This window comes from Camponotus vicinus, unplaced genomic scaffold, assembly GCF_025532165.1.
Source record: "Camponotus vicinus isolate PSW18456_S1 unplaced genomic scaffold, iyCamVici1.0 SCAF_7, whole genome shotgun sequence".
Lineage (NCBI taxonomy): Eukaryota > Metazoa > Arthropoda > Insecta > Hymenoptera > Formicidae > Camponotus > Camponotus vicinus.
This window is the reverse complement of record NW_028141979.1, coordinates 11039878-11054332: the sequence shown is the minus strand read 5'-3', so window position 1 is coordinate 11054332 and position 14455 is coordinate 11039878. Positions and strand designations below refer to the sequence as shown.

Sequence of the window (14455 nt, the reverse complement as noted above, 5' to 3'; positions counted from 1 at the left end):
TATAATAGAGAGATATATATGAGAGAATATTTATAAACAGAGAAAGATATAACTACGTAAAAATTCAGAGGGAAAGAGAAAGAGAAAGAGCGGGAGGGAGGCATTTATAAACATACGAAAGGAATGAGCAATGCAAGTAATTATTAGACAGATGAAACATATAAACGAGAGACTGCGTTTGTGTGTGCGTGTGTGCGCACGCACGCTTGTAATATTCTGACATGTATGAAATCGCAATATCGGATAATATTATTTGCCTTGTCAAATAAGCTGATTGCAGTAACTCCATCTATCAAAAGATCAGTAAATTTACTGCTGTGAATTATCTGCTCTGTATTATCCTTAGACCTCGATTTCGTACGTGTGCATCTGCATCAAAGATTTTCTGGAAATTTCTCTTTTACTAACAATCTAAATTCATTTTTAAAAATTTACTAATATTTCTTCATGTATTCCCCTGCGGGCGCTGGTCTCATTTTATACATACAAAGTATAAAACTTTTATATGAAAAAAATATATGTACGAGCTGGATGCTAGGAGCCAATAAAAAGTTCTACTTTTTTATTTTTTCTCCGTTTTTAGCATAAAATTGACCAGCGCCACGCGTGTTTCTTTGTGTACTTTAATTTTGGAGAAGTATTTGTTAATCTATTTAACCAATAAAAAATATTTCTCGGAAAAGTAAAGAACTGTTTCGATCGGTAAAAAGGATAGGTCCAGCATCCCCTTAAATATATTTATTTATTATTATTAAATATTTATTAAACTATTATCTGATTGAAAATCGATAATCATATGAAAATATTATGAAAAAATATCATTAAATTCTGGCGTTTCAATCTCTCTTGGTTTTTTCTTATAGTTTTAAAAACGAAAGATGTTCCAAATGTTCAAAAATATTGGTCGCTCTAAAAAGAGCGGATTGTTTCTGATCGCCCTAAAAAGGGTGGATTAATTTAGAAATCATAGTAGGTGCTCGAAATGGCCCCCATCCATCCTAACGCAAGCCCTCATGCGTTTCAATAAATTTTCTTGGACATTCTCCATTACGTCTTCTTCGATAGACCATATGGCATATCGTAATCTTGTTTCTAAATCTTCAATGTCTTCAGGGAGCGTTTTATAAATTTTTTCGTTGCAATATCCCCAAAGAAAAAAATCCAATGGATTGAGATCCGGAGATCATGCAGGCCAACGTATCGGACCATATCGGCCCATCCAGCGTCCAGGAAACTCGTTGTTTAAAATATTCGTCACAATTCTGGCATTGTGAGATCCAGCACCGTCTTGTTGAAATATAATTTTGTTTCTTTCCAATAATGGTACTTCTTCTAGGAAATCTGGTAGATTATTTTTTAATAAATTATGTATGTTGCGCTGGTTAAAATATCCGGGAGAACAACTGGGCCTAGTATTTCAGCTCCCATGATTCCAGCCCAGATATTGAGCTTCCAACGAGTCTGGAAATTCCTGACTCGTGTAACTGACTCTGGGATTTTCATCGCTCCACAAATGCAGGTTATGCGAATTAAATAATCCTTCTCGTGTAAATAGCGATTCATCGCTAAATATTATACGAGAAGGGAATCTGGTATCTCTATCCACGCTCCTCAGAAAATTTTCGCAAAATACTCTTCTCAGAGGATAATCTTCTGGTCGTAAGTATTGCACGCGGGTATAATGAAATGCGTGCAATTTTTCTTCTCGCAATATCCTCTGTATTGTCGAATACGAAAAGTTATGCTCTCGAGCAATACTCCGAATACTTGTTTCAGGTTCCTGCTCGAGAGCCTGAATAACTGTTTCCGTATTCCGCAAATTTCTTGCGTTACGATTTCGTCCAACGTCATGTTTGTTCTGAAGAACGTTGTCCGTTTCGTACAATTTTTGAGCTGCTCCAAGTATGGTAGCAGCCGTTGGATGTCTTGGCCGATTTGGATATAATTCGGCGTATCGTCTTGCAGCGACATAATGTTCCCCATGGCATTCACCGAGTGCCATTAGAATATCGTAATATTCTTCATTTGTGTATCTTGCCATGTTGTCTTGACGCTTCTAATGATCGAAGGGTTATTGATTGCAGCATCGATCGCCTTATCTTATTTATACGATCCTCGCGGGGGGTCCATGCCCCCTCCGCGCCTCCCGCGACGAATCCGCGACACGCGAGTCGCGACTCGCGGATTGGTCGCGGGAGGCGCGGAGGGGGCATGAACCCCCCGCGAGGATCGTATAAATAAGATAAGGTGACCCCCAGATTTCCTAGAAGAAGTACCATTATTGGAAAGAAACAAAATTATATTTCAACAAGACGGTGCTGGACCTCACAATGCCAGAATTGTGACGAATTTTTTAAACAACGAGTTTCCTGGACGCTGGATGGGCCGATATGGTCCGATACGTTGGCCTGCAAGATCTCCGGATCTCAATCCATTGGATTTTTTTCTTTGGGGATGTTGCAAAGAAAAAATTTATAAAACGCTCCCTGAAGACATTGAAGATTTAGAAACAAGATTACGATATGCCATATGGTCTATCGAAGAAGACGTAATGGAGAATGTCCAAGAAAATTTATTGAAACGCATGAGAGCTTGCGTTAGGATGGATGGGGGCCATTTCGAGCACCTACTATGATTTCTAAATTAATCCACCCTTTTTAGGGCGATCAGAAACAATCCGCTCTTTTCAAAGCGACCAATATTTTTGAACATTTGGAACATCTTCTTCCGTTTTTAAAACTATAAGAAGAAACCAAGAGAGATTGAAACGCCAGAATTTAATGATATTTTTTCATATTATTTTCATATGATTATCGATTTTCAATCAGATAATAATTTAATAAATATTTAATAATAATAAATAAATATATTTAATATTAATAATAATATTTAATAATAATAAATAAATATTTAATATTAATAATAATATTTAATAATAATAAATAAATATTTAATATTAATAATACTATTTAATAATAATAAATAAATATTTAATAATAATAATATTTAAGAATATTTAATAATAATATTTAGTATTAATAATAAATAATATTTAATTGTGAACATTTTTTTTAATAGTGAAAGTATTAAACATTTATTTATTTTAATTAATTTTAAAACAAATATACGATGTATAAATATCATATGATAATAATATTATACGCTAAATTGTCACGTCTTCAATCAAACACATGTTCACGTTCGACAGCGCTGTTAGTACCTTATTCTACCGTAACCTACCATAACCAAAAACTGCTTGCTGTCGCCGGGTAAATATCGTCGCGTTGTCGCGTCATCGCGTCGTGTAATAACGTATGTGCGCGTGTCTTTCTTTAATCGAGTGGTTTTTAATCGCCAACAGTGATTATTCGACAGTGATTGATAGTGATTAGTGATAGAGTCATTGGTAAATTTCTCGTCTTATCGAGTGAGTGAATGAATGTGATTATGTTGAAGTTTATAAAAGAATACAGTTTATAAAAGAAAAAAGTTTATAAAAGAAAAAAGAACTTTCGATTAATTATTTAGTGTGGATCTCTGTCCTTTAGAACGTGATATCTACGTTCAATTTGAGTGAAAGTACGATCTATCGGAAAATTAATTTCTCAAGGAATTACAGCAATACATCGAACAAGGTAATAATAACTATTCTTTAGTGTTGTGTGAAAACAGATTTCGGGATATCAAATAAACAGTGTTAGAGAAAATTCGCGAAAGAGAGGGGTTTTTAGTGGGTAGGGAGTACCGAGTTGGTAATTCGACTTGGTACTCGAGTCCCACATAACTCACCGGACCGTCCGGTGAGTATGCATAAAATGCATTTTCCCCTCTCTCGTAAAAAAAAAAAACAGTACAACTTAAAATAATAATAATAATTAAAGCGAAAATGTATAATAATAAAAAGTAAATAATTTAAGTAATAATTTAAGTAATAATTTAAGTAAGAATAATAATGACTTAAAGTGAGTAAGCATATGAGAGAGAGAGAGAGAGAGAGTGAGGGAGGGAGAGAGAGAGCAGAGAGAGAGAGAGAGAATGGGAATGTATGTATTCGCATGTGTATGTCTGTAGCGATCAGGTGATCGCAGCAGGCGCCCCGCGTAAGCACCCGCGTCTGACGGTGAATCGCGCCACCCTTGCCTGCCTCTTGTATCCGACCCGTCATAAGTTAATTACTTCTTTTAATAATTCAAAAGCTAAGCGTCGGACGAAATTTTGCCAAAGGAAAAATCGTCTTAGAATTGACTCAAGAATGTGTCACTTTAAGGACAATTAGGTTATTTTGAATCACCCTGTATATACACACACGACTTGCAAAATCCGATCATTTTTTCTTTGATGCATATTAGATCGGCGGTACTCATTTCATTAAAAAAAATAGAATAAGAAATAAAAATAATAAAGAAAAAAATTAATTAACAAAAGAGTTAACTTTAAAATTGTTTTATCATAGAAATAAAAAATATAAACAAAAAAATATGGACAAATAAAACATATAGTCAAATTTATAAATATGTATCAATATAATTGTTATTATAAAGCTGTATTTTTGAAATTGTTATTTTAAATAAGACCTTTTACATTCGAAAGATGTTTCTCGATAAAATCGAAAAGCATTTCCTTATTGTTTTAAATGACTATTATAAAAGTATGTGTGAAAAAGACAAGATATATTATTTTTATCATGAAATCCGTGATATATGAAGTTAATCTCTATACTCAAAAGTTCAACTGTATATTTTCGGAAATATTTTTACCGAGAAAAAAATATATATATACAGGGTGTAACTGAAAAAGCGCCCACAGAGCAAATAGCGTTATTTCTGATTAAAAATCGAGTCGAAAAGTCCTGAACCATTTTTTTCTATAATGCTTAATAAAGCGGTAATTATTGAGTAAAGTTGCGCCAATAAGCACCGACCTTTAGACGAGCGCACGTCAGTGAGCCGCGCGCCTGGTAGTGTGCGTGAGCGCTCCGCCGTTTCGGCGCTATGTTATGCCGCTATCGTGCAATATTCTTATGGGTTGTAATAATGTGAAAAACTTTAATTTGCATTAAAAATCATATTTCTTTCGTCAAAAGCGTTTCCTTAAAAAAATTTCGACAAGAAGGCTAAAGGTCGGTGCTTATTGGCGCAACTTTACTCAATAATTACCGCTTTATTAAGCATTATAGAAAAAAATGGTTCAGGACTTTTCCACTCGATTTTTAATCAGGAATAACGCTATTTGCTCCGTGGGCGCTTTTTCAGTTACACCCTGTATATGCATATTATTTTCTCGATATTATATTAAATGAAACATTTGCGCTTTTTTCTGGTTTTGTACTTTTCTATGTTCTATTCTTTATATTCCTTTAAATTTTATATCTTTATATTTATTTTATGTTTATCTTTTCTATAAGTATCCTTTCTATAACTATCCTCTGTTCTATCTTCTGTATTCTTTGGAAATGTACAAAAATCTATTCTTAGATTTTCTAAGAAAACATTTTTTACATTTCCTCTTGACGGAAGAGACCACCACCTTCTCGCGGTTTCCGTTGAGCAACAACATGTACTTTGTTTATTTACGAAGTGATAAATTATACATGTTATATTAGAATATTATGCGTTAGAGGATATTATTAATATGCATGATTTTTTGAAGGAAAAACGTACATGTTGGCCAAAAGTGAATTTTTATCGTTTACATTCTCTTTCTCCCTATCCTTTATTTTTCAAATTTGTTTACATCTTTAATATTCGTTTTTATCATTTATATTTTCTTTCTATCCTTTATTTTTCACATTAATTTACATCTTTTATATACAAAATAAATTATAATTAAGAGATTTATTTAATTTATTTATTTAATTTTTTACAGGATTAGAAGATTTATTTGATTATTATTTTTACAGGATTAAAATATTTATTTAATTATTTATATGTGAAGTTTGTGTGCTTTTACGCGAGACGCGAGATCTGATAAACGGATCGAGCCGCTAACAAACGATTCTCGAGGCGTTAGCTATAACTATAGCTCGAGAGGGAAGGAGACAGTAGACAGTATGTTTGCACTCTTCTACTGCCCGAAGCTTGCCGAGCGCCGAGCACCAAGGGTGCGTTCCGTAATTCACTGGCAGTACTGCCAGTACTGGAAATCGTTCCAAAAACTGCTGCCAGTACTGATCAGTATCGCCAATGTCGTCACTCATGACGTCACTAATAGTCTGCCGCGAGGTTGGAAATCTACTGGTGATACTGAAGCGTGAAAGGTGAAGCAGCGCCAGTAAAAGCAGACGACAGAGACCTTTAGCGCGAAAACGCGAAAATCGAGACAAATGTAAACAAAGAAACGAGTGTAAAGTGAAAGTGAGTGGAGTGTAAGAGATAGGGAGGTTACTTTCTATTAGTAATTTATAATCTATAATCATGTCTTTAGTAGAATTACATCTCCAAAGTTCAGGAGGTGAAAATGTCATTGTTTTGATAAGTGCTGAAGAAGCTCAAAAAGTAATAAATGGTAAATGAAAGTTCTATTGATAGATATTTCCCGCGAAATCTTATATATTTATCAATTCTTAATATAATATTAATTGCAACTCTTCTTCACTTATGAATCTTGCCATATTTGTTGATGAATTGTAGCAACGCTACTGAGAATCGTTCCGAAACTCGTTTTACTGACGATGCTCCTGTACTGACCAACGTTCCAAATTGTGGCAGTACTGCCAGTGAATTACGGAACATACCCCAAGCACACTTACACGGCTCTTTCCTTGTGTGCGTAGCGTGCAGCGGGCCAAAACTCTCATCTCTGATATAAGATCGCGACACAAGTCACACGAATCACAGTTTATCGGTCAAAGAGCGCTATTAAAGTCGCATCTCCTCTAGCTTTTACAAGGAGCTCCAGAGCTCCATGTAATTAACCGTAGATTAATTTTTTTAAGTTCCATCATATATGTATGTAATTTAATTTTTTGTATACAGAACATTAAATTGAATCAAATTTTTGAGAAATGACATTAAAATATAAAGTAGTTAATGGACATGACATTAAATTGACTGAAAATTGACTACAAATTGACTTATAATCGCCATAAAGTTGACTTTTAAGTCGACTTATTAGCTGACTAACAGTCGACTAATACCCACACAGCACATGATATTATACGAATATTCTATATTCATACTGTGAATATACGTACTGTACGTAATATACGGAGAACATCTCTATAACATCTCTTATAGTATATTATTTCTTGTATATTCCTAGAATATTCCCATAACATCTCTCGTAGAATATTATTTTTCGTATATTCTGAGGATATAGTTTTATTATCTTTTATAGTATATTACTAGCCATATATTCTCAGAATATACTTTTAACTTACGCGAATTTATATTGACGGATATATACAGGGTGTCGCAGACCACCTGTATCAGTCGAATATCTCAAAAACTGAGCGCGGCAGACAAAAATATTTCAGACAAAAGTTGTAAGGTTTCAAATAACGCATTACATGGCGATATCAGTATGACCTTGAAGAGTGTTGTCAAGGTCACGTAAAGGTCACCTTGAATTCTGTAAATGGAAACCCCAATTTTTTATTGCATATTCTTGTATCTTATCTCGAGGGCTTTCCAAAACACTATAATAAAATATTTTTCCCTCAAGTACTTTTTGAGTTATAAGGCTTGAAATCATTTCTTAATTTTACATAAACCGTAAAATATCTTGTAAAATATTCATTTCTCGATTATCTTACCTCAATACTTTTATGCACAAAATAATGAGAGGAATCAACTGGTGTAAAGAAAACACATAGTTATTTTTAAGAAAAAATATGTAATTGTTAATTGCAAATTACATATTTTTTCTTAAAAATAACTATGTGTTTTCTTTACACCAGTTGATTCCTCTCATTATTTTGTGCATAAAAGTATTAAGGTAAGATAATCGAGAAATGAATGTTTTACAAGATATTTTACGGTTTATGTAAAATTAAGAAATGATTTCAAGCCTTATAACTCAAAAAGTACTTAATGAAAACTAACTTAATTATAGTGTTTTGGAAAGCTCTCGAGATGAGCTACAGGAATGTGTAAAAATATATAGGGTGTTCCATTTTAAAAAATTGAAGTGACCTTCACGTGACCTTCAAATGACTCTTCAAGGTCAAATTAATGGTACCATCTTATGGCCCCCTCGAAACCATACAAAACATGTCTGAACCATTTTTCTCTAAAATCAAAAAAATGAGAGATATTTGGGGTGGACACTTAAAATGGGACACCCTGTATATAGCAATACCATTTTGATTACGTAATTCCCGCATTGTCGGCGCTGGTCCCATACAGCACAGAAGCTTGCATCAACATTGCTGCAATGTTACAACATTGCACATAGCAGTGTATTGCTGCAGAAATATTGCAGAGACATTATTTTGTAATATTACTTTGGCAATGTTGTAGCAACATTTTAACATAGTGAAAATGTATAACATGTGTTTCTTTACTTACCGCTATGTGGCGACACTAAACTTAACTAACTCGTATTCGAATTTTCATCTAAAGTGGATATAAGGCCTACAAAGGACTAATGTAGTAATTATATTTCTTGTCTTGTGTCAGTTAAATTTCTGATAAATTGACTTGATTTATTTAATATTCTGAATCCTAATAAGGGATCTAGATTATTAACAATAATTTGTTTAATAATCTGTATCCCTCGTTGGAATTCAGAATATTAAACAGATTTTTCTCCATTGAATGGGTAAATGAGAAATAATTCATTTGCATTCATCATTTGCATTTCATTGCACGTATTAAAATATTCTGGTATTGAGTGTATGTAAAATATAATTGTATGTATGTTATTGAGATAAATATTTAATAAGACACATTTGATAAAAAATACTAATAGATGTTTTTTTTCATAGGCGGTATAAATGTTTTTTTCCTATCTTTCTTAAATATTTTTTTATATTTTCAAAGTTTATTTATTAAATTTAAAACGCTCTGCATTTGTAGCAAATCGCAATTTAATATTGCAAATACGTTGCACCGTAACATTACTACAATATTACATTGTAATATTTCTCAGGGCGGACATTTCAACGTTGCTGCAAACTTGCAGTAATGTTGCAGAAACATTTCGCAACTTCTATACAATGTTACAATGTTTCAATGTTAGGTCTATGCAACGTTTTTGCAATCTTTCGGTGCTGTATGGGGTGTCTTTCTTCCTTTTACGTTGTTAGTGATCGGTGAAGATGTCCATGTGATTTCTCACATATTAATCGCAGGTAATCATTATTACTTCTTTCAAAATGTATTAAATCTATAACACGTACAACATATTCTATAAAAGATATTTTCGTTTTAAAGATACTTGTATTTTTTATTCATATTTGATATTTACGATAAAATATTTTAAAGTCAAATAACCTCAAAATTGCATATTTTAAAACTTTATCTTATTGTGAATTTTTAGATTAATGAGATATAAATAAGAAATACTTGTAATTCTTAAGTAATTATTATGAAACTTGTCATATACTTAATAAAAAAGCGCAACTTGAAATATCTACATGCTTATATGAAATTCTTCTTTTGTTGCAGCGTTGCCAAGAAAGGAGCGGAGAAAAAGAATAGAAAGACAGAAATTTATGAGAGTCTACTCTTGCGGCATATTTGCCTGTGGAAAGCTCCACATACAAGTGGGACATAAAACAAAGAGTAAGTATCCCAGATAGCATATGGACGTCTCATTGACGTCCAATGGATGTCCGAGTTCGGACATTGGGACATCCAAAACGTGTGAATTAAGTTCGACGGACATCCATTGAACGCCCATAAGGCGTTGGTTTGTCACAACTTCACGTTCAAAATAATACTCAAAAAAGAACCTAAAATGGACGTCATTTTCAGTGCCCTACTCTTCCAAATTATTGTTGTAAATAAACATCAAAAATTCATTGTAAATAAACATCAAAAATTCATAAACTCAGAAAAAAGTTTATATTTAATTATGTATAATTGTGTAGATATAATTATGTATGGATTTTGACCTAATTTAATCATATATAAAAAATTATTCTTTATTATACATAAATAAATCGCATTATGCATTTATAACATATAAAACATCAACTTTTTGGCCCAACAAAATTAAATAATATAATAAAATAATATAATTTATCTATTTCATATAAAACTTTACATAAAATTCATGTAAAAATTTTATTTATATTTATACTTGCTTATTGCACTCTACATTTTAAATAGGTAATTTAAAATGTAAAGTGCAACAAGCAAGTTTAAATAGGTACCGGATTATTTTCGTTTATTCGCTGGACATTTACTTGTCCGATTTATAAAATCAATTTAATATCTGAAGCTCTTACAATGAGATCAGAAATTAAATTGAACAATATATCTTTAATTTTATTTATTACCCTTTGCAAACTTGATATAATTCTCATAACTAAAACTTAAATACGAGAAAGATAGCGCATCGCACGTCGCGTAGCAGTAAACGAACGAATTAACACATCCTTGTATGCTCGTGCGAAACTTTGACATCCAAGATTGGACATCTTGTGGACGTCCAAATATTGGCCGTTAACAGATGTCTGGAATCGGATGTACGATAAACGTTCATTTCATGTCCATGGACGTGCAGATGTAAAATGGACATAAAATGAACGTCCATAGAATGTTCTGTGCTATCTGGGATAGTAAATTATACAAACATTAAATTATAAAATATTAAATTATAAACATATTACTTTTTTCTTTTTATAATGTACCTTGCATGCTTCTCTTCCAATTTACATGTTATACGTACATTACATATTTTTTTCTTTTAACAGCAATAGACATGCGCAAACATATTCTTATGTGAAATTCTTCTGTTACAGCGTTGTCACAAGAAAAGAAGCGGAGAAAGAGAATAGAGAGACAGAAATTTATGAGAGTCCACGCCTGCGGCATTTAGTTGTCGAATTCCAAGACTGGACTTCAAATAATACCCACAAACTAGTTGACCAATGATTTAAAAAGAGCTAAATAGCCCAATTGTTATATAATCAAATAGATATGACAAAACAGTAAAATATATGGAAGAATCTCAATCAACTTGGGAGGAGCACCCTATTATAAAAATATTTACATCATGTTGTAAGTTATATTATATTCTTCACTTTTTTGTGACATTTATTTTCCAAAAATTAAATATTAGGTGCGCAACTAAGTTCCCGCTGTTTGTCAATAGATTGCGCCACCAATAAGTGTTGGTCGATTTCGACATATCCAAAACGTCATGAACCAAGCTTAGACATATGGTAAACAAACCGTTTTGACACAGTAGTGATTTTGTTTTGGCGTCATATACTTTTGGTTGTGTGAAAATGTCTGATTTTGTGCTAAATAATCGTCATTTGCGGGAAGTGTTGATTTTCTTCTTTCATTCGAAGAAAACGGCGGCTGAAGCGCATCGAGAGCTCCACAAAGTTTACGGAGATGCTGCTCTAAGTGAAACAACGTGCCGTGATTGGTTCCGTCGCTTCAAAGACGGTGATTTCGATGTTGACGACCGTCCGCGTGAAGGAAGGCCAAAAACCTTCGAAGACGCTGAATTGGAGGCATTGCTCGATGAGGATCCATGCCAAACGCAACAAGAGCTTTCATCAGCATTAGGAGTTACCCGCCAAGCCATTTCCAAGCGATTGCATGCGTTGGGAATGATTCAAAAGCAAGGAACTTGGGTTCCTTATGATTTGAAGCCAAGGGACGTTGAGCGTCGTTTTTTCGCCTGTGAACAACTGCTCCAGCGGCAAAAAAGGAAGGGTTTTCTTCATCGCATCGTGACGAGTGATGAAAAATGGATTCATTACAGCAACCCAAAGAAAAGAAAGTCATGGGGACTGCCCGGTCATGCTTCTACGTCGTCGGCTCGGCCGAATATTCACGCTGCGAAGGTTATGCTGTGTATTTGGTGGGACCAGGTCGGTGTTATTTATTATGAGCTGTTGAAACCGAACGAAACCATCACTGGGGAACGGTATCGACTTCAATTGATGCGATTGAGCCGAGCACTGCGCGAAAAACGGCCACAATACGAGCAGAGGCACGAAAAAGTGATTCTACAGCATGACAACGCTTGGCCTAACGTTGCCAAACCCGTTAAAACCTACCTGGAAACGCTCAAATGGGAAGTCCTACCCCACCCGCCATATTCCCCAGATATTGCGCCGTCCGATTATTACTTGTTCCGTTCGATGGCACATAGTCTGGCTGATCAGCAGTTCCGCTCATATGAAGACATCAAAAAATGGCTTGATTCGTGGATAGCCTCAAAAGATGAACACTTTTACCGTAACGGTATTCGAGCTCTGCCAGAAAGATGGGAAAAAGTTGTAGCTAGCGATGGGCAATACTTTGAATGATTCATTTGTAACCATTTTTTCACAATAAAGTTGCATTTTCAAAAAAAACAGCGAGAACTTAGTTGCGCACCTAATAATATTTATTTTCCATAGCATATGTATTTTTATTTTGTTTACTGTTACGAAAAATGGCAATGCTTATTGCGATATATTTTTTTTAGCTGACTATACGTGGCACGAACAAAATTAAAACTAGCTGAGCAATTATCAGATGTCAATACATGTTCTCACCAAGATGGTTTTAAAAAAATACGAAAATTTAGAGCTGCTAAAACACAAGAATCAAGTTCTAATGACGACAGTGAAGAGTCTGATGAAATAATAATGTCATTCCAAAACCCCCATGCAAGCGAACTGACATCAATAGAGAAACATGGAGAAAAAAAAGAAAAACTCAAGTACATAAAAGTAAGAATATAATAAAGAAAAACTCAAGCACATAAAGGTAAGAATATAATAAAGCATTAACAGCAGAGTTAGACAATTTTTCAAATAAGGAATAAAGAATGAAGTTTTATTTTTGAATACAAAATAAATTTTTATTTGAATAAAAAAAGTTTGCTATCTTGAGTTTTGCCTATCGTGAACAAGATTATATTCAAGTGAAACTTATATTTGTACATTATTCAATTTTAATATAAATAAAATTTAATTATAAGATTAATTAAATTTTAATATTAATTATAGAGACGATTTAATTTTTGTTCTAATAATAAATTTTTTTTTCATTAATACAACTTTATTTTTTATTCGTCATTACTTATTAGAAAAATTTGCCCAACTCTAATTGATTTTACTCCTTTACGATGAATTCAGGCAGCAAGAAATATTTCTTGTTAAGGAATTCAGTAATTCTTGTTTCTGTTAATGGCAGATTCCTCAGATTATTTGGAAATAATTTTTCGTCAACGAAAATGTCGAGAAATGTCATCATTTTTGGCAAGCTTTCAATTTTTGTATCTTTTATATCTTTATCAATTTTATATCTTTGTAACTAAGCCTTAAATTTAAATTTTTTCAATTAAATTTTTTCAATTTTTTTCAATTAATTTTGAAACGACGTGAAATTAATTAAAGAATGTAGTTTTATTAATATTTATTAATATTTTAAATGTACATAATTTAATTTTGCGAGAAATCTTTTATTTTCAATCACTTATAATTTGAAAATTATTGGTGCCGTGACATTTGCACTGAGAAAAAATCGTCTCCAAATAATCAGGAATTTCCCATTAATAGGTAAAATGGGAATTATCGGACACCCTGTATAATAAAATTTATAATTCTGTACGTATGTAGTATCAGTTTAATAATTTTCGAATTTTTGAACTTTTCTTGCAATTAATAATAACAATGCGACAAAACAATAATGTACATAAAATAAGACGTAAAATAATAAAATAAGATAAAATAATAAAATAAGACAAAATAATAAAAATAAAGAATAATATAAATAAAAATAATGAATAATGTAAATACCCATACAGCACAGAATATTGCAGCAATATTGCGATAATATTACTGCAATATTCTGTGCTGTATGGGTAACGAATAATGACCAAAAAGACGAATAAATAATACAAACAATATGACAAATAATATATATAATAATCCTAAAACTCCGTTAGGAGCATAGGGCCTCCACGAAGCTACGCCACCGTGTCCTATTGGATGCCAAATATTTTATTTGGTTCGAAGAATAATTTTGTCCTTCGGCTTCACTCAGCACAGTCCTTCTCCAAGTTTGCTTGGGTCGTCCACGATTTCTTGTCCCATGAGGGTTCCATTCCAGGGAATGCCTGTTTATATCACTCTCAGGTTTACGTAGCGTGTGTCCAATCCACTTCCACTTCCTCTTTCTAATTTTCCGTTCTAATTTAGGCTGGCTTGCGCGGATGTAAAGCTCTCTGTTTGATATTGTCTGCGGCCAAAATATGCGCAAGATGCGTCGCAGGCATCTGTTTACAAACGTTTGCAGAGATTTTGTTATGCTGGTAGTAATCTTCCATGTTTCGCATA

At 33.1% G+C, this 14455-nt stretch overlaps 1 protein-coding gene across 1 annotated transcript in view; it reads right to left on the bottom strand.

The window, feature by feature from the left end:
• Positions 1-14455, bottom strand: part of LOC145974560 (uncharacterized) — a 148920-nt gene that overhangs the window by 71328 nt on the left and 63137 nt on the right. The window contains exon 3 of the mRNA XM_083104458.1: positions 11498-11518. Within this exon, the coding sequence (XP_082960584.1) occupies positions 11498-11518 (21 nt within the window). The remainder of the gene's footprint in view (positions 1-11497; positions 11519-14455) is intronic.